The 21,267-nt window shown below is 38.5% G+C and overlaps 1 protein-coding gene across 2 annotated transcripts in view; it reads left to right on the top strand.

Moving 5' to 3' along the window:
* Positions 1-20,769, top strand: part of Grm7 (glutamate metabotropic receptor 7) — an 866,857-nt gene extending 846,088 nt beyond the window's left edge. For both annotated transcript variants that reach the window (XM_048438534.3, XM_048438532.3), the window contains one exon: positions 19,559-20,769. In XM_048438534.3, the coding sequence (XP_048294491.1) occupies positions 19,559-19,608 (50 nt within the window). In that variant the 3' untranslated portion in view covers positions 19,609-20,769. The remainder of the gene's footprint in view (positions 1-19,558) is intronic.
* Positions 20,770-21,267: the final 498 nt, after the last annotated feature.

Raw genomic sequence — 21,267 nt, 5'->3', positions numbered from 1 at the left:
CTAGGGTGGAAATGACAGAAAAATAAGAGCCTGAAGGTTTACAGCACAGGACCAAGCTTGTTCAAAAAGGCAGCAGACTGGTCTCTACATCTGCTCCAGGGATTAACTCATGTGCAGAGATCAAGAACTGACTTACCACACAGGTCACTGTCTTTATAACAGCAGGACCTTCTGTAATGCTCTGGATAGTGTCTATCACAGCAGGCATGTTGTGCTTTCGGACTTGCTTCTGGTATGAATATGTTTGAGCACTCTAGCATTATTCACAGACCTTGAAGTCGAGCATTATATGACTTGCGTTGGGAGCATGGCAATTATATAGCAACCTAGTACTGTGTAGTTGTTGTGATAAAAATGATGGGAATTTTGTGATGGTTTAAAGTATAGTAATTAACGAAAGACATAGAAACTGCTTGGACAGAACAGAAAGAAGTCCCTTTCTCTCTCTCTCTCTCTCTCTCTCTCTCTCTCTCTCTCTGTATCTTTTTGTATATTTCTGTCTCTCTCCCTCCCTCCATCTCTCTCTATCTTTCACTCTCTCTCTCTCTGGGTATATATGTGTGTCTGTCTCTCTCTTTTCTTTGTGTATGTCTGTGTATGTAAGTGTTTGTATATGTGGTGTGTGTGTGTGTGTGTGTGTGTGTGTGTGTGTGTATTTGTGTGTAGGCTAGAGTTCAATGTTGAGTGACTTCCTTCCTTATTTGCTCTCCAACTTATTTTTTATTTATTTATTTTTTGGAAACGGGATGTCACACAGAACCTAAATTTCACTACTTCAGCTAGACTAGCAGGTTCCAAGAGCATCTTCTCTCTACCTTTCCTGAACTGGATGCTGTATTTAGTTCATATCTTTTTAATATATGAGCTCTGGGGATCTGAACTCAGACCTTTGTACTTGCACATCAAGCACTCTGCCTAAGAGGTCCATCTCTCCAGTTCCAAGTGATATTCTCTTCAGCCACATGCAGAAGTTTTAGATCAGCCATCACTAACGAGAATGTTCTATGTTGTTGTCTTTAAGATAATAGAAATTTCCCTGAGAATAAAATATTTAGCCAAATGCTACCATCTAGAGTGACTGACTACTCTTATTCTCTAAAGTGATATGAAAAATTTTTCTAAATATATACCTGTATTTTCTTTCTAAGAGCAGACTGATTAGCTCCTACACTTCAGTCTTGAAAAGCTCCTACCCAAAGGCCTTCAGGATTCACTCAAGATGAAGTTCAGAATCTAGAATATTCTAGAACAGAATAGAAAAGCTGGCAATTTGATGTTGGAAAAAATGTCCTCTAAGGGAAGACCATGCTATAAAGCAGGGGCTACCAACTGAAGTTTGGTTTATTTCAGAATTCTGAATTTCATTGCCTTATAAACTGATTTGATTTGAATGGTGGTGATGATGAGGAGAAACCATGAAAGAAATTAAAGTGGTAGGGATGGTGATGGTACTGCTAACAGCAACTTATTGGGTGCTTACCCTTGTGCTAAAGAGTTCACGTACATCCTCACTTTGAATCCTCCCAATATCACTGATACGAATATACGGATAAACTAGTTTGGTAGACAATTGAAATGCAAGAATACGCAGGATTTACAGATATTTCCAATGACCCAGGCCGTAGAAAAATGTGGGATCACAATCCAGGCATTTTGGCCTCTGTTCAACCACACCTTGTATCCATAACTAAGCAGCACTGTGTCCTTTGGTCGAACATAAAGGGTGAAAAACATCTACAGTTGTGGCCTTTTCTTTGAATGGTAAGAATTTCTTGTGCTTACATTGTTTATTCACCATCTCTCAGCCCAAACATACACAGCGTTGCTCTTTCAAGCACTGCAAGTTCTCCTAGGGAGGAGGAGGTGCAACAGTAGATGAGGGTCTGTCAGGATGTGCTCTCTGTGGTATCATTGTCTACAAGGTGTTGCTTGAGGGATTGAAATACCCACGCTTGGTGCTTCTGAGTACTTTTCCGGGATTCATTGCTTCTTGCAATCAGTTGAGCATTCAAAGGATTGGGAGAGATGGAATTTCAGTTCGGAAGCAAAGGGAAGAGTGCTGATCAGGATAAAACTTAACAAGCCACAGAGATGGTTGGAACAGTGGAAAAATTACTCCTAGATGAGAATTCTCTTGGACCCAGGTGTGCTTCTTTCCTTTAATAGATTTCTCTCTCTTATTTTAGCTAAAACAAAATCTTGAAAAGTTAATGATATCTGAAACAGCACAGGAAGCAGTTCCCTTCACCCTTGTAAACCTCAGATCTTTGCGAGTAAAAAAGAGAGCTGGTTTTAAGGAGAGGTTTCTCAGTAGCTAAGAAGGCTTGCTGTCCTTACAGAGGACCCAGGTTTGGTTCCCAGTACCCACATGGTGGCTAAACACTGCCCGTAACTCCAACTCCAGGGGATTCAGTAAGCTTTTCTGGCCTCTTCAGGCACCAGTGCACTTACATACATGCAAGCAAAACACTTACACATACAAAAATTAATATATGTTTTTAAAGAGAAAGCCAATACTGGTGTCTATAGAGAGAGCCAATACTGGTATCTATAGAGAGAGCCAATACTGGTGTCTACAGAGAGAGCCAATACTGGTGTCTACCTCAAAGGCGGATGGAAGGGTGAAAAGGAGTGCACACAAATGGTTTTGTGCAGTATCTAACACATTTTGTATATATAGCAAACACTATATACACACAGAACAGAAGTGTTTGTTCTGTCTGATGTGTCATCCAGCATCCATGCTAAAGTTCTTAACAGGATCCATACCCTCTCTTCCCCAATTTCCCAGAATCTAAGCCAGAAAGTTGTGTTTTACTAGTGTTACAATATCAATTACTTTCATGAAGATTCACCCAGCACAATTTTGGATGGCTTGTGTAAATTACGCTCCCACCTTGGAATGTAATGGTTTGTGTGCAGTACTGGGTTCATAAGTCTTCTAAAAATTATAAAATTCTGGGTGATGACTGCTAAATCTGTTTGATAACCAGTCTGAGTTCCAGGGACCCTTGGGAATACACACACCGTGTGTATGGTCAGTTTTCGTTACAATGTTTTTAATAAAGCCAGACAAGTAGTTTTCCCAGTCTTCACTTGGCTTTCTGAATGTGGACAACACAGATCAATTCTTAACTGGAACACTGAGAAGTAGATAAACAGGAGACTACTCACTTCAATTAATTCAACTGACATTCTTTGTCATCAACCAGGAGATGGGTGATCTTTTAAAGCAAGATAGAGAAAATAAATATGCAAATTACTTCCCACTTATAATCTCAAGGAGCTGAATGTGCAAATATTAGAACTACACCACAGTGATGTTTCTTAAAATCAATGATTGCCGGTCCCAATGCTCAACAAAGGTGATATGGGATGCCTGTAAGAGAAGTGGTATCGATTGATTATGCGCACGTGACATCCTGTGCTATACGAAACTGTCATTTTGCCATAATAGCAACTGCCAAGGCCCTGCTTTCACCTCTTTCAGCCAGTCTACTAGTAAAAGACTTTAGGATCACTCTTCCACAGGATGGAATGGGATTACTGACAGCAGAGGTGCCAAGGAACAGAATACAGGGGCAATGATTGGATGGTGCCTTTCTTGGTGAATGACAATCATGATCTCAAGTCTCTTTTTGTATCTTTAAGGATAGTTTCTGGCCTCTTGGCTGTGTTCAAAGCCAAATAATGTGTTTACTTTTGTTTCTAGGGGGTTTGGAAAGCTTCAGAAGGAAGCTTTTTCCATACAGAAAATATATACAAATGTCACAAGTTCGTAACCATGCCTGTGTGTTCATCTCTCTCTCTCCCTCTCTCTCTCTCTCTCTCTCTCTCTCTCTCTCTCTCTCTCTCTCCCTCCCTCCCTCCCTCCCTCCCTCCCTCTCTCTCTCTCTCTCTCTCTCTGTGTGTGTGTGTGCATGTTTCAGAGTCCAAATTCATACACAGAAAAGATTAATCATAGATTAAATAAACTGAATGCTATCAATTTCATCAGCCCTATTCTAGCCACCTGACCTATGTCTACTACTTTCACACTTTTAGAAACTCCCAAGTTTAACGTTGTAAATTGTTATCAGCTGAGAAAATTGAAGCATGAAGGAACCCACTGTCAGGATTGAAGGTCATTCATCTGAGCTGTCCTTATTGTGTTTCTTCCTCTCCATCTTTCCCAGAATTCTGTTTCTCACACTCGTGATTAGCGATCACTCTAGAGTGCTAACTCCCCTTACTCTTTCACAAGAACAATCCCAATTTATGCCTATTCTTCTGAGTGACATAGAGAAGACTGACTTGAGAAGACAAGCTTGTTTTTAAATTTTAAGCTAACATACAGAGCAATAGGTTTTATTGTGACTTTTTATATATATATAGTTTGTACTTACCCACCCTCCTTCAACTGCCCCCATGCAGCTACTTCCTTCTTGTTGACCTTCCTCCTTTTCAAAAATCTCCCCTTCTTCTTTCGAATCAAAAGTTACGTTAGTGTTTTTTGTTGCCGTGACAAAATACCGTGACTAAATGCACCTTTGAGATGAAAGTTTATTTAGGCCTACGGTTCCAGAGGGAGCCCATGGTGGAAGTGTGGCTAACGGCAGCTGGAACAAAAAGCTCACTGATCCTATCTTCAAACACAGAGAAAGCAGAGTGCAAAATGGACACGAGATGAGACTGCAAACTCTCAAAGCCCTCACTCAGTGATATGCTAACTCCGGAAAGGTTGCATCTGCTAAAGATTCTGTTACCTTTAGAATCAGCATCACCATACAGCACCACTAACTGGTGAACAAGCACTTAAGTATGTGAGCCAATCAGAGGACATTTCTCATTCAAAACACTACAGATGTATTCACTGCCATCTCCTTTTTTCTGCTGCCTGTTTCACACACACACACACACACACAGAAAGAGAGAGAGAGAGAGAGAGAGAGAGAGAGAGAGAGAGAGACTTTAAATCTAGGCTGTTACAAAAAAAACTGTAGCATTTGCATTTCTGAGCCTCCTTCAAACTGCTTAACACTCTTTTCTTGTTCTATACATTACCCTGAAAATGTCATTATTTCATTTTTCTTGATGGTTAAGATTCCATTCTTCATAATGACCACATTGATCACACTTTCTGTCTCTTTATGTGATGGCAATCTCAGCTGGTTCAGTTTTCTGGCTATTGTGAATAGCGCAGCAACTAAGAAAGGTGTGCCGGGATCTCTTAGATATATTGATTTTAAACACTTTCAGTATATGACCAAGAATGGTGTATCTGGGTCATATCATAGTTCTTTATTTAGGTTTTTGAGAAATCTCTCAGTGGAAGGTATTATGAGACAAATCTAGGATAAGTTCCCAGAAAATGTGTAATGGATAGATTTTACTGTGGATATGGAAACCTGAGAGATTTTACTTTTAAACATCAAACTATTTGAACACTGACAAAATAGAAAGAACAGCCTATAATTCACCACAAAGATTTAACACTTGTTAATATTTTACTACGTTTATTTCACCTGTTCCAAAAAGTTTTTGTCTGGAACCATTTTAAGATAACTATAGATAAAATGATCCTTAAAATGAAAATATTTTATCTTGAAACAAAATATACTTTTTCGAATAGAAGCATAATCCTTTTATCACAGCTAACCCAAACAACATTAATTTTCTATATCATTTAACATCTAATTCATGGGGTCTATTATAATTTCAGTATCAAGTATCCATTCTAAAAGTCTGCTGTGTTGCAGGCCTATTAGTGGCAATTAGAGGCACAACTGTGAGGTGTTTGGCTCATGAGCTTTCTAATTCCATCAACTGGATAAGTTTATACCTAAATAGGGTATTGGGAGAAGGGGCTTAGTTGGAGGAAGAAGGTCCTCAAAGTGTACATTTTGAGCCTTGCCATTTCCTTTACTTTTTATTTTGTGAAAAATGATCAACTTTTCTGCCCTGCCTTAGTGAGCAACTAGAAGAATGGCACAGTACTCAGGAGGATGGAAAGCCATTCATACTCACAGAAGATGATGGGGACAGACTGTTTCCTCCGTTCTCTGCACCTCACAAAGGAAGAGGGGTCTTAGCCCAGGGCACAAAGGTTCAGACAAAGCGTTAAGGAATTCCAGCCTTCAACATTCATTTCTTCCTACTGGTTCTAAGCCAAGGGTCTGTCCAGCATCCTTCATCTGTGGACCTGTCTGTTACTGTTCTCCCATTCCCTGTCTTTGCTTTGAGTACTAAGCAATCTGAATACTCATGAAGCTACATAGTGAAAATGTATCAGAATACTTTTTATTGTTAAATATGTGACAGAAAATTAAAAAGGTAAGGAGCTAACAAACCCTCCTAAGGGGGGAAAAAGCAGTTAGGGAAAAAATATCTAAGAAGGTAACATGCAAGTGAAGCCTAGGACTGTGGTAAAAACTCAGGCATAGAGAATCTGTACAGACTGTGGTATGTCCCAGATCCCATCCTGAGCACTGCAAAACAAAACAAAATGGAATTCTGATGGGAAACACCTTCAGGAATATCAGTAGAAAAAGTATTCTGGTGCAGGAGAATTGTCTGTAATCTGTCAATCATGTTTTAAATAAACATTGATTGGCCAGGCAGGAAGTATAGGTGGGAAAACCAGACAGGAAGTAGAAATGATGCAATGAAACAGGAGTATTCTGGGAAGGAGGAAGTTGATTCCTCCAACTCTTGCCCAGATCACCAAAGCAGCAGGATGTGATCTGCCCCACTGAAAAAGGTACTGAGCCATATGGCTAACATAGATCAGAATAATGGGTTAATATAAGCTAAAAGAGTTAATAAGGTGATTGGCCTCACCTAATGGACCAATCAGCTTTATAACTTATAGAGATCTCTGTGTGATTTTTCTTTGGGGCTAAACAGATGTGGAAACAGGGTAGGGCAAAAAACTCAAACAAGCCAGCCCTCATGTTACACTGTGATATGTCCCAGATCTCATCCTGAGCACTGCAAAAGGAAACAAAATTGAATTCTGGTGAGAAACACCTTCAGGAATATCAGTAGAAAAAGCATTCTAGAACTCTTGCAAGTCACAGCCATAATATCATAGTATCTTACAACTCTTGCCATCTCATGCATATGGCACCAGTTTTTACAGAGAATTAACTTTATGTGAACTTTGGATAGAATTTGGATAGTCTTTGGTCCCTGAGTCTTCCTTTCATTCCCAGTTTTATGCTTCTTTATTAATCAAATTCAAAGTCCTCACACTTACACATGTACACATACAGAAGTCATCTGTAACTCAAGTTCCAGGGCATCTAATGCCCTCTTCTGACCTCCCCAGGTACTAAGGATACATATGACCCACATACATACATACAGGCAAAATATTCATACAATAAAAATTACTGAAAAATGTAAATATTACCTAAGCATTACAACATTAATGTATAGTAGCATAATGTAAATACTTAGTTTAAAAAGACATAAGATAATAGAAATTCAAGTACCCTGACTGGATGGTATAAAAATCTTTTTTATTGTTTATTATGAAATTTTAAAATCTATACATACATAGGAATGAATAATGCCTGCAAGTCCTTTGCACATAATTGCTTGTCATTAATATCTGTCCACACACAATTTCTCTCCTTATGTATTTCTGTTGTTTGGATCTCAAACATCTTCCAAAGTCCTAGGTGTTAAAGGCTTGGTCTCCACTATTGGAGGAAATGGGTCACTGGTAGTATATCCTTAAAGGGAGCTATCAGAAGGCCAGATAATTTTTATCTGTGTCCTCTTTCTGCTTTAGTGAACAGCTTCATCCCACCTGACACTGTATTCTTTCTTGTCACAGTCCCAGAACCAACAGAGACTACTGACTGTGAATTGACAGTCAAAGTTACCCTTCCCTCCCCATGTTCCTTGTCTATTTTGTTACAGAAATCTGAAGGCTGACTAACATCCCCCATGAATTGTGCATAAGCAAACCTCAACCATGACCACAAACCATTGTCCCTAAATACTTCTGTATGCATTTCAACTCTGTCTTACAAATCTTTGGTACTATTTTATACGCAAAACACTTACCATAGATACAACAGATCTATTCAATAAGGAGTTGACTCCATGTAAGCAATGATCATGCATTTTAGTTAGTGTTTCTGTCTCTGTGAACACCTTTAATCTTTAATCTTGTGAGGTTTGGTTGATTTATAAAATCAATATGTTTTTAGAATTTACCACTTTTCCTGTAACCCTTGATAATTTATTTCCTTTCATACATTTTCAAGTGATTTTCATCATGTAGAACTTAAAAATATGTAATTACTATTTTGCAATTTATTTCTTTTTATTTTATGTGTGTATATATGTACTTGCATGAATACATTAGTACTATGTGGGTTCTGTAGCCCATCGAAGCTGAATGAGAGGGGTTGATGTCCTATAACTGGGGTGATAAGTAGTTGTGAGTTGCAGTGTGAGTGCTAGGAATTGAACCCCAGTTCTCTGAAAGAACAATAACTTCTCTTAACCAATGAGCTATTTCTGCAGCACCCCCACATAATTGTTAACTACATATTTTAACTCTATTTTCCATGTTGTTGGACAGAAAACTATTTTTGTATGAATTTAACATTCCTCATTAAAAGAATATATGTAACTTGATTTAACCCCCCTCAACAGTTAAAGATTAAGATTTACATTATTTAGATATCTTCACAAATGTTTTTATACATCTTTGCATTAAACATTCTTTTTCTTCAGTCTCTTGAGATAGAATCTCTCTGTGTAACATCCCTGGCTAACTTGGAACTCACTTTGGAGTTCAGGTTGACCTCACACTCACTGAGATCGGCCTGCCTCTGCCTCCCAAATGCTGGGATTAAAAATGTGTACCATCACTGCCTGGCTTATTTAACATTCTTAATGCGCACAGATTTCCAGATATATTTTGGTTTTTTACTACCAACTCACAGGTTTACCATTTTAGTTGAGACACAAGTTTTTCTTCTTCCTGAAATTTTTTACATTTAACTTTCAGCATCCGGCCTTCCAATTTGGGGGGTTGCGCCTATATTTGCTCTGTAAGCCTAGTATTCCTTCAACTTTGCCAAACCTCTGCTCCTTTCTGAACTTTAATGTTTCCCTGCCTTGGGTAAGAGCTCAGTTTCTCTAGTCCCTTAAACTGCTTCTATTATAGTGTTTTTGATTATGTGGCATAACGCACTGAATTCTCATTGTGAGAAGACTTCAGTTTTTCAATTCACCTACACATAAAAGTAGATTTGGAGTGCTGAAATCAGTACTTTAGGAATTTCTCTTTCACAGACACTAGTTGGCACTTAGTTCACTACTACGAAGGCAACAGTATACATATATGCATGTATGCATACTCACAAACTAGATAGATAGTAGAAAGAGAGAGAGAGAAAGAGAGAGAGAGAGGTTAGAGATAGATAGATAGATAGATAGATAGATAGATAGATAGATAGATAGATAGATAGATTGATTGATTCTCGTACACAATATAGCCATAACTAACCTGGAACACACTGTGGAAACTAGTTACTCCTAATCTCTACCTAGGAAGATCTTCTTGTCTCTGCCCCCTCCCAACTTTTAGAGTTAAAGCCATGTGCCACCATATTTTGTTTAGATTTATTTTTTTAATATTGTATTGTGATGTGTATCTTAATTAGGATTTCTATTTCTGTGAAGAGACACCATGACCATGGTAATTCTTATAAAGGAAAACATTTAATTGTGAGTGAATTACCTTACAGAGGTTTAGCCCATTATTATCATGGAGCGACATGGCAGTGTGCAGAAAGATATGGTGCTTGAAAAGAAACTGAAAAGTCTACATCTTAATCTGCAGGTAACAGGAAGGAAACTATGACAATAGGCACAGCCTGAGCAGAGAAGACCTCAAAGCCAACCTCCACAGTGACAACCTCCAATAAGGCCACACCTACTTCAAAAAGACATACCTCAGAGTAGTGCCACTCCCTTTGGGGGTCATTTTCTTTCAAACACATGTGTCCATAGGTGTGTGTGTGTGTGTGTGTGTGTGTGTGTGTGTGTGTGAGTCCACGCGTGTGTGTGCCCATTGATGACAAGAAAATTGAATCCTATGGAGCTGCAGTTAAAGAGAGTTGTGAGGCCTCCTATATGGTATTGGGAACTAAATATGGGTCCTCTGTGAAAGTAGAGAATGCACATAACTGCTGAGCAATCTCTTTAGTCCTATATTAAATGTTTTATAGTATGAACAGAAAATAAACTTACAAGTTTGTAGTTACTTAACCTCATTTTTCCTCTAAGATGAGGCTTAGTGTGTGCTAACTACGTGATAGTAAAAACTTTATGAAATAGAATTATTGTATAAGAGAATCTGTTCCACCTATTGCCTATTCTTGCTCGATTGTTTTTGAATGATATGTCTTCCTCAGTAGAATGTATAAGCAAGATCTGTGCCTGTAATCTTTGATGACTTGAGTGCCTAAAACTATGTGTGACACAAATTGGGTACTCATTCAATAGCCACTGAACTGCAGTGAGGCAGGAGTTGCTCCTGGGTTGAGATGACTTTTCCCTACCTTTGTATCACTATTTCATAACAAAACTCTGGGTAAAAGCTGGGTAAATATGTAGAGGAAATAATGAAGGAACTACGAGTCTCAAAGCCTCAAATGCTGAGAACTAGGGTTGAGCAGGGATGTCACGTGGCAGCACCAAGTACTCTTTTTCTGATGTCTTACCCTTACGTGATTCCCTTATTTGTAACATCAGCCTTCAGTCAGGCTTTGGAGCACAGCCTCAGTCTTTGATGTATTATTGCACTGTATCCGTAACACACTCCTGGACATTTACATCTATAATATATTGAAATTGCAAAAAAGCACAAAAGCTTTTCAATACCAAGGCAAAGTGCATAATAAGAAAAGAAACCATTTCTTTGATGTAGCATTTTAGAGAATCTTTTCCCAAGTATATACATATATATTCTCAAAGTACCCAAGTTGTAACTTAGCCAAGTTTTATGATATTTAAAGTCAGAAACTATCTACTGGCCTCAGGTGCATCTTCTAAGAACTTTGCAAGCTACAGCTTGATGCTTTACATCTTCAAGTACAAATTGGGTTTCTTTGCGGAAGCACTAAAATGTCCATTTACCCTTTTCAAGGTGGAATTGAAAATTGATTTCTCAGACTTAGCCAGGTTATTGTGACCCTGCTTGGATTCTCAGAGAGTATCAAAGAGTGTTTTGGTTTCAAAGTTACAAATGAGAACCTTGGGAGAGGCTCAGCCATTAAGATCACTTGCTGCTCTGAACCTCATGGGCAGCTTATACAAAACTGCAGCTCCAGTTCTGGGGTACCTAATACTTTTTCCTTCCTTGAATGCATTAGTGCACATACACACATGCAGGCAAACTCTGACACATGAAATAAAATAAGTGAATCTTTAAAAAAATATGTTACAAGGTTGTCTTTGAATACAGTGAATACCGGAACAACAAAGAAAACAAATGATTGTCCCCTCTATAATCTTTCTAGAGCTCACAGAGAAGAAAGACCCACAGATATACATTGCACCATTCATAAGTGTTGGAGAAAACACAACAGTTCTATTGCGGAGACATGCATGAAAAAAAATGGAGTTTAACTTTAGCTGTGCAAACTATGTGGAAGAGTTGGGAGGTGGATCCTGAGAGCACCCGGGAATTCTAACATGGTTTGGCCAATGTCCCAGCAGATATGACAGTTGGCCAACTCCACCTGTAGCTGGACAGTCAACTTGAAACTAAATTAGAACCATGGCAGCATCATAAATGACCTATGAAGGAGAAAAAGAGAGAGAGAGAGAGAGAGAGAAGAATGGGAAAGTTGCTCATAGGAAACTCTGTTTGGACACCGTGCCTTGTTCCCTTGTGACTAATGAGTAAAACTTCACATTGAAGGCTTCTGAGGAATCCTTCCATGAAGAAGTAAAACAAATAATCAACAGCAAAAGCAGAGAGATTTTAATATGCTTTGATTCGTAGTATCTGACATTTAGTAGGTCAACAAATGAGGATAATAAAAAGTGGTTCATCTGACCCACCCTCCCTTCCATACTGAAATTCACCATTCACTGACCACCCTCCATGCACACTTTCTTTTACTTTGGGTTCAGATGATCCTTTTCACCAGGAATCCCTCCAGGTTCAAGGCAGCTCAACTTCATCAAAGAAATCAACTATCCTTCACACACTGTCTCAAGCAAATTTCATAGCCATTTTCACTACTATTTATTATTCAAGTTCCATCAAAAGTGAGTCTGTTTCTTATCTGTGCCCCTCACAGAGATGAAAGAAGTACTTGGCGAATTTTCTCTAATGGTTTCTAGATTACTGCTTCATTCTCTTGTTTCCCCATTATTCATTCTATTGCAATCTGCAAGCATAGTGAGCTGATACCAGAAGTTGCTACTCCATTATTGACTGCCCTCCAACATGAGGCTGGTCTGTGACTTGTGCAATTTTCCTGCCACATTAGACAGAAAAGCAAAACTGCTTTCTTGTGATATAGGTCGACCCTTACCTGAATATACAACAAATAAGAAGTGAATTGATAGCTTGCAGCCCCCAAGGCTGTTTTGTATAATCAGTATCTATGAGGACTGACATCCAATACTTGTCAAATGGTATTATTTCTTGGGTAATTGAATAGATAGACAGAAACACAGATTTTAGAGATTCTGCAACTGAACTGGATTAGTATTAATGGTGTTTGGGACTATAGCCTTATTTTCCTGGCTGATTTTATTTTCACATTGCTAAGCTCCTTGCATCAAGAAGTTCAGCTGGAGCCAGCAAGATGGCTCAGTGAGTTAAAGCACTTACTGCCAAGACTGAACAACTGAGTTTGAGACTTGGTAGAAGGAGGGGACCTTTCCCACATGTCTTTCTCTAATGTCCACAAATAGGCTGTGTCATCCACACATACAGTCACACAGATTTGTACATATGCACAACCGCAGACCTAGACATACAGACACACATACAGACATACAGACACACACATACATACATAGACTCATACATACATGCAGACATACATACACACAGGCACAAGTACAGATACACACACACACACATGTACAAAGACACAAACATACACACACATCACTAAGCAATACACAAAATAAAAATTTTAGAAGACAGAGGTCCAGGTAATCAACCTAAGAACAAGTAGTGTACCTACCATCACAACTGGGTTGTCATGTCTATGACTGGCTCATCTTTCACTCATCATATTCTGCATTCTTGCTCAGATTTTGCATCCTTTGATAAGAATATTGTGCTAATATAATCAATTGAAAGAATTTAGGAGAAATCGATACACAATGGATTAATTAGCTCTTACCAAGTGATACATGGGAATCTGATTAGCTTTTCATCAGATCTGGAATGATAATTATCAGTTGAAGGTGTCATCTATTTATCTTTACGACTTTAAATGACGTTTCTTTTATGAGTTTCAAACATATATTGAAAAGTGAAATATGCTAATACCTAAAATAGAGCCTAACACATGACATACTTGGTACCTTCTTTTGTTGTCTAGCTAAGTGAAAAATGAACTCTTACATAAAATGCAGAAATCTGGCTTCTCTTCTGAAAATGGAGAAATCTGTGTGCTGAGATAACAGTCCAGGGTGCCTAAGTTTTTACAATTTATAGTTGAAGTCAACAACTTACACTCAGTCTATTTTGCTGTTTTATAGTACACGTGGGATTGATTATCATGTTAAAGTGCTGGAAAGCCCCGCACAGAGCTGTGCATGCGTGTGGGAAACTCTCTCAGCTAGGTCTAGAAAAGAAGTTGCTGAATCACAGGTCCACATACTCAGGATGTTATAGCCTTTCCCATGTGTTAGATCTCTGAGGCAGCTTAAAGAGAAGGGAGGCAGAAACAAGATCAGCCTAACTTCAGCAATGAGACTGTGTAGGTCAAGCTGCGCAGGGCAGACACAGCAGGAGAGGGGTGTCTGCCAAGGGAATGGGGATACTTGGGTCTTATGTAGGAGGTTTGAGGAATAAAAAATTAAGTGCAACTGCTGGGGTGACCGGCAAGCCTACAGCTTCTCCCTTCTGGAGCTGGGTGCCCAGATGAGAATCTACAGTGCTCCCACTGTAAGTATTCAGCTCATACTGGGCTATTGAACTTGGCAGGGAAAGAACTGTAGTCATAATAGAGGGCCTTGGTCAGGGTCCTGCAGAGTTTGCTCAAGATTTCTTCTAACACTATGTTTTTTCCAGAAGATTGTGCTAATTTACAACCATACCACCATGCGAAGAATTTCTTCTTTATTCCCTCACCAATATTTGATATTGATTCAATTTCTTTTGTCATTTTTTAATAACAAATTGCTAACTAATTGTTTGAACTTATATTACTGTAATGGTGAAGAACTTTTTTTTTGCTTTTTGTATTTTTTATCCATATTTTTTGCTCTTTGTATTTTAATCTGCAAATTACCTTATTGTAATTTTAATCTTTTTCCTAAAAATTAGATTGCCTTTGAATCATTTATTTGAATGATTAAAAATTAAGAGTTATGAATCTGGGTTTTCAGTCAAGTGCATAAGAAATATATTTTCTTGGCTTATACCTTAGCATGATGTTTTAAAAATGATGTTGTATTTTATAAATTGTTTACTTAGGCCTTGCTTATTTGTTTTTCAAAATCAGAAACAGATTCTATGGATAGAACAAAAGTTACAGTTACTTGCTATCTAGTATCCACAAATGTAAAATCAATGCAAATGAATCTCAAAAACATGTATATGATAAACACGTTGTGAGGGTTGGAGAAGTGACTCAGTGGGTAAAAGCATGTAACTGCTCTTGCATAGGATCTGAGTTAGTTTCCCAGCTCAAGGGCAGCACATAATAGCCCATACCTTTTGCTTAGAGGGGCGGGGGCTGTACCCTCCTCTAGCCTCCACAGGCTCTTCAGTCACATGTGCACATAATCAACATGCATACATATAATTTAAAAATAAATAAAAGTTGCAATTGAATATGCATGGAGTAACACCATGCTGTGTCTTTAAAATACATGAAGTAATACCATGAACAGTTTACTAGTAACTATGCTTGAGGTTGTGGCATGAGTCATACTAACTTCAGGACAGTAGGTATGGTGGGTGAGGGAATGGGAAGATTGCTAGTGAGGGTAAGAAGGAGGTGATTTAATATTCATTTCCTGTCTGTGGATAGGATGTCATAGGTTTTATGTGTGTTCTATTTAGGGACGTGATACAATTTCTGTTTACATTTTACAGTATTTGCAGCACTCCATAGTGTACTATATGTAGCACTCCATAGTGTACTATATGTACATACATTTACAGAAACATTTTTTAAAAAATTGAAACACATGATATTGACCTAATAAAACATAAAATGTGCTACTCATGAGAAGAGAGAACCTGGGAAAGGGCTAAAGGGACGAGCCCTGCTTTGGTTTCAATTGTTCAGTTTACCCAATGATGGTATTTATAAGATTCCTTTTCTTTTCCATGCTTGTTTTTACATTGTTTTATAGTTCCTTTAACATAGTTCACAAGAAATAAAATTTTTGTGAGGCAAAAGTTTGGATAGTGGGCAGTGAGGTGGCACGGGGGTAAAGTTGCTTGCAGCCAAACCTGACCCAGTTCCATCCCCGAGTCCCACATGGTGCAACAAGAAAACCAGCTCCCTCCAGCTGTCCTCTGACCTGCACAGGTATGCCTTGGCTCAGACCTTCCCTCCTCACATAAATGAGTGTAATTAGAAAGCAAACCCTGGAGAAAATGATATTAAAATTAAAATGAAATTAGCCCAGTAAGGTTAATGCCAAATTAAGTGTAAGTTTTAACAAAATAGGATTGAGTCAGATGTTTAGTCTTTCCGAAGTTGAAAATGTGCATTAACAATTTGTTATAGAAGTCAGTGTCCTAAATACTTTCTCATGGAAAATATCAGCTCTCTGAAACATCTGGATTTGAGAACAATCGATAAAGATATCTCTAAAAATTTTAATACGAACAATAAAATCTATTCCTGTTATTTCTAGGGCTGGGAAGATTACTCAGTGGTTAAAAGCACTCACTGTTCTGGTAGATAGGCCAGGTTCAGTTCCCAGCACCTATCAAGTCTCATAACCATTCATAAATCCAGTTCCAGGTGAGTCTGACATCCTATGCTGACCTCCTTAAAAGCACCAGGAACCCATATGATACATGCAGGCAAAGCACTCATACACATAAAATAAATAAATCATTTTTTTAATTTTTCATTCTCTTCCCATTTTTAAGAACAAACAACAACAACAACAATAAAAAACTCTAGCTTTGAAAGGAAAGAAATTTATAGCCTTTTCAAAATAAAAGCAGATCTCTTTAGCAACCGTTTTTCTGGACAACTCTTTTGAGCTAGGCAATTCTCTTTCCTGGACCATAAACTACATTGCTATTCAAATAAATAGAATTATCAGCCTGTAGGCACTTCTTTTATTTACTCATGAGGCCAGGATGGTTTAAAAATAAACACTATAATACATTGGACTTTACTGTGATAAAGGACAGAAACTGCCATTCTAGGGGCTGCATAAACTTCATTATAACCTTGCTGCAATGCTCCAAAGCAATTCTGCAAAAAAGCATATATTGAGGCTTATCCTTTGTAGAGAAATTTGTAGCCTAAAAATACATTTATATATTTTATTCCCTGGTGAGAGACTGGAATAATTCTGACATCCGTGCTATCAACAGTTCACAGGATCTGAATTACTGTCCTCATTTTTATAAAGTCTCTAAAAAGTTTAGCCTCATGGCAGAGGGCTATGTTCATCTCGTGTAAGTATTGGAACAAAATCAGAACCCAGGCAGGTGAGTCCCAAGCAGCAGGTACTTTCCACCATTGTCCTGGAAGGCTGGTCCCTCTGAGCACTATGTCCCTCCCATCTATAATGGATAATACGAATTATATCTCTAGCTTTCTGAAAACACAAGAAGATAATTCCCACAAGGCTTCAGTGAGTTCTAATTTTAATTTGTTCCCGTGTTGTGTTGTTGTTAACTCAGGGATTAACAGAAGCCTAGGCTATCCTAGGCTGGCCTCGAACTTGCTGTGGAACTGAGAATAAACTTGAACTCCCAATGCTTCTGCTTCACCTACTAAGTGCTGGGATGACAGGCCTGGAACACCATGCTTGTTTAGGTTGTGCTTAGAATGGAGCACAGGGCTTTTGCATTCTAAACAAGTACCCTGTCAACTGAGTTATATTCCTAGTCCTTATTTCCAATTTTGCTTTATTTTCATACGTATTTATTTGTGTGTATGTTTATGTATGGGCCCAAGGCACATGTGTGGGAGTCACAGGAAAACTTGTCAGAATCAGCCCTCTCTTTTCACCACGTGGGTTGCACTCAGGTTGTGGGGAGGCTTCATGGCAAACATCTTTCTTGCCAAATTATCTCACAGCCCAAAGTAACTAGTTTTTAAAAAAAGCACCTAGAGTTTGATTTTAACTTATCCAAACCAGTGTTCACTACATCACAGAAACAATATTTTTTAAGCTATTATTCTTTCAGTAAAAATTCTTTACTGACTGGTTTATATTGTAACCTATTTGAGGAAATTTAATTATTTCTTTACCACTGAAAGATTCTGCTTACACAGAATCCAGTCTTAATTAACCACACAATAGAGGTGTCTCTGGTATTTAGGTCAGTTCAGGCTTCTGGGGGTTTTGTTTGTTTTTCTTCCCTTTGGTCTGGAGGGTAATTAGCTCCTTGGCATTTGACAAGTCACACTGTCACAATGACTTGTCTGTGTCAGCTGAGGTTGACTGGCTATGACATTGTAAATAAGGTTTGGAGTCAGGAAGCATCTTTAGAAAGATTCCCTCAGGAGGGTGGGGTGACTGGAGATGTAGCTCAACTGGTAGATTGCTTGCTCAGTAATGTTCCAAGTCCTGGATTCAAGTCTCAGCCTTACATTAAAGGATATTGTGGCACATACCTATACCTATAATCTCAGCACTTGGGAGGTGCAGGCAAGATGATCAGAAGTTCAAGGTCATTCTTGGCCACATGGGGAGTTTAGGGGTAACCTGGAATGCAAGAGACCCTGTTCCAAACAAACAAACAAACAAACAAATAAACAAACTATAAAGTAAGTTATTTTTCTTCCTTATACCCCAAACAAGAAAGTTGTTCCAGACAATAGATATTGTAAGAGCTATGTTTTATGGGGACTTGAGATCTACTGAGGCTAAGTCCATTTGTTCATTAAATGGCAATGCATCATGTATTCAAGAGACTCTCACTTTCATATAATTTTATTTTCTTTTAATTTTATCTATTGAACACAATATGCCTTAACAGAGAAATGAGTCTTCCAGTCAGAAATGTTTTGAGGGTACACTGAATTTCTCCATAAAATGAGATTAAAATTCTAGGGTTGTGAGAAGTATCTTGAAAATGATGTTTGTATATGTTCTTAGAATGTAGCAAATCCAAAGGCCAGTTACAAGCTCTTAGCACACTAACACAGCTGCTTAGGCCTCGAAATTCACACAAGACCCTGCTTAAAGTTCTGGAGAAATTCTTACTACTGTGCCGTGTTCCATAATTCTAAACAGAATAAACAAATGAACACTGTCAATTATACATGACAACGATTCTGTATCTAATAGAACCTGATGCAATGTGACTAAGATTGAATGAGTCAAGAACCCATTTTGGTTTTATATAGAACTGAGAACCAGAACCTAAAGCAGGTATATGATGACATCTTGGAGTTTGTTTCCATCATGAGCACAGAGAAAGAACTACCTTTCAGCTCTATGTGTAGCCATGTGCCTGTCTTCGGAGAACCAATGGGTGTGCATTTACTCGATACATAAGCAAAGGAAAGAGTTTCAGGTCACTGAATGAAACATAAGTTGTCATGCATCAGAGAAAACAAATGTAGAGTGTGAGTGTTCAGACATCTAGAAGTTTCCAGGTGTGCTTTTAACGTAAATGGAAATTGTCGTGGAGATGATTTACACATTGCTGATGAGACGGCAAAGAGGTGGCTAGTCGCTTGATATTGTGAGTGCTAATTGGTGGATGCACTCTACTAGCCAACCTAATGAGTTCCAGTGACCCTGGACAGCCCCCTCCCAGCAGTAATTTTCCTTATGACAAGATTCGGGAGATGATCACGTGATGAAAATCTCTACTTCACCAGATGACCCTTGAAGCTTAGGGCAGGCTAATTAGAAAGCACAGCAACCAAGGATAAATTCAGTGACTTTACAGGTCCCCCAAAGAGGGAGGTTGGAGGCATGTCAAAGAAATGAATCCGGGTAAGTTATATATCACTGGCAGGTTCATCTCAGTGGGGGAAAAAAAGCATAAAGACAAATGCAAAACGCCAAAGTATGTGTGTATTCCTCAACAATGTCTCTCATTCCATCTTGACTTGGTACCAGAAACCATCTGAGCTCGTCCTTTGAACAGAAAGTCATTGCCACGATTGACTTTCTGCCTTCTCTTTCCCTCCAGGCCCCGCTGCAAAAAAGAAGTATGTCAGTTATAATAACCTGGTTATCTAACCTGTTCCATCCCATGGAACCACGGAGGAGGAAGATCCTCAGTTATTCCGTCACCCAATTGGCATAGGACTCTTTCAGTCCTGCCCGCTACCCATCTCTGGAGGAGCTTCCCCAGCTGGGAGACCAATGTTAGAGGATCCACACATCCTAAACAGCTGCTTAATGAGACACCTTTACTTTCTCTTGGCGTAAGAAGTCACTGGCATCAGCACTGCCATCTCGGCTACAATTCTGGACTCCCTCAGCAAAGGGAGACTTGAGACTCAAGTCCCACCTGGCTCTTTTGGATGACCCGCTGAGAGCCTCAGGACTGATTTTTGGGGCTGACTTGTCTTTCTACGTATGTACTTCCAGGATGCAAAGTTTTGAAATTTTCTGTACAGTTTGTGAGGACCTTTGCACTTTGCCACCCAATGTCGTACCTAGGTTCACTGTTTGTTTTTGAATGCCCTGTTTTCACAGAACCTTATCCTCTCAGATGGTGGAATCTTTGGGAAAAAAAATAAAACAACTAATTTAAAGGAAAAAAATTCTCGGCAGACATAAGAGAACACACAAACCCCACACACATCTGTAATTGACTGTATGGTTATGATTCTAGTACCATAAAAAATCATGTTATTTTTTTTTTAAAGATACACACAAAAAGATATTTAAAGACCAAAAACTGTGCTGAGAAGATATGCCCCACCTATCTTTGGTACACGGTAGGTGATGTGATGTTAAAGAAAAGCATTGGCTAAATGGCATTGAGGTCTTGATCTTCAGAATGCATGCCAGTAATGTATTTTACAGTACATGTTTATAATTTATGTTTAATATTTGTATTTGTGTTCTCTTTTGTTATTTAATTAGGGTATATGGATATTTTGCAATAATTTTAATTATTATTAAGCTATTTGATGGAAAGAATATGGATTTTTCACGTCTTGAGGTTTTGTTCATGCCCCCATGACTGACCAATGTGATAAGGACTTTAAAAAAGAAGCATGTACGTTTTTTACTGTTTGTAATAAGTACTTTCGTTAATCTTGCTGCTTATGTGTCAATTTAGTGGAAAAAAAATATCCCTTGCTGAAAAAAAATTCCCTTTCCATTCTCTTCCAGTTCTGTGGTATTGTCTAAGAATGTATCAATAAAATACTTTGGTTAACTTTTCTATTTTCTGTCGTAAGTCCTTTAGTTGCCCCTCCCACTTGTTCATGGTTTATTTGAATCCCTGAGCTACAGAAGACTAGCGATATCTCAGGTCCTAAGCTTTCACGCGCATTGTTTCTGAAGTGCATAGTAAAAACTAGAGGCTCTTCTGGGAAGGAGAATCACAAAAGCCAAGCATTCTCTCTATAGCTGAAATTCAAGACATAAAAATCCTCCTATGTGTCAGGCAGTAGTGTTACATACCTTTAAGCCCAGAACTTGGGGGATAGAGGCAGGTGGATCTCTGTGAGTTCGAGGTTGCCAGCCTGATCTAGACAGTTAGTTCAGGGACACTCAGGACTGCTACACAGAAAACCCTGCCATGAAAAACAAAAACATACAAAACAAAAATTCTCAACTGTTTACTCAACAAGTTGTCTATCAAAAACAAATAACAAAGAGGAAAAGAAAAAGAAATATTTGCTTACAGAAGCAGTCCTCTGTAAAATTCATTAAAAAGAC

The sequence above is a fragment of the Myodes glareolus genome, chromosome 3 (genome assembly GCF_982192425.1).
Source record: "Myodes glareolus chromosome 3, mMyoGla1.1, whole genome shotgun sequence".
Lineage (NCBI taxonomy): Eukaryota > Metazoa > Chordata > Mammalia > Rodentia > Cricetidae > Myodes > Myodes glareolus.
The sequence above is the reverse complement of the archived record's forward strand: the minus strand, read 5'-3'. Positions and strand labels throughout refer to the sequence as shown.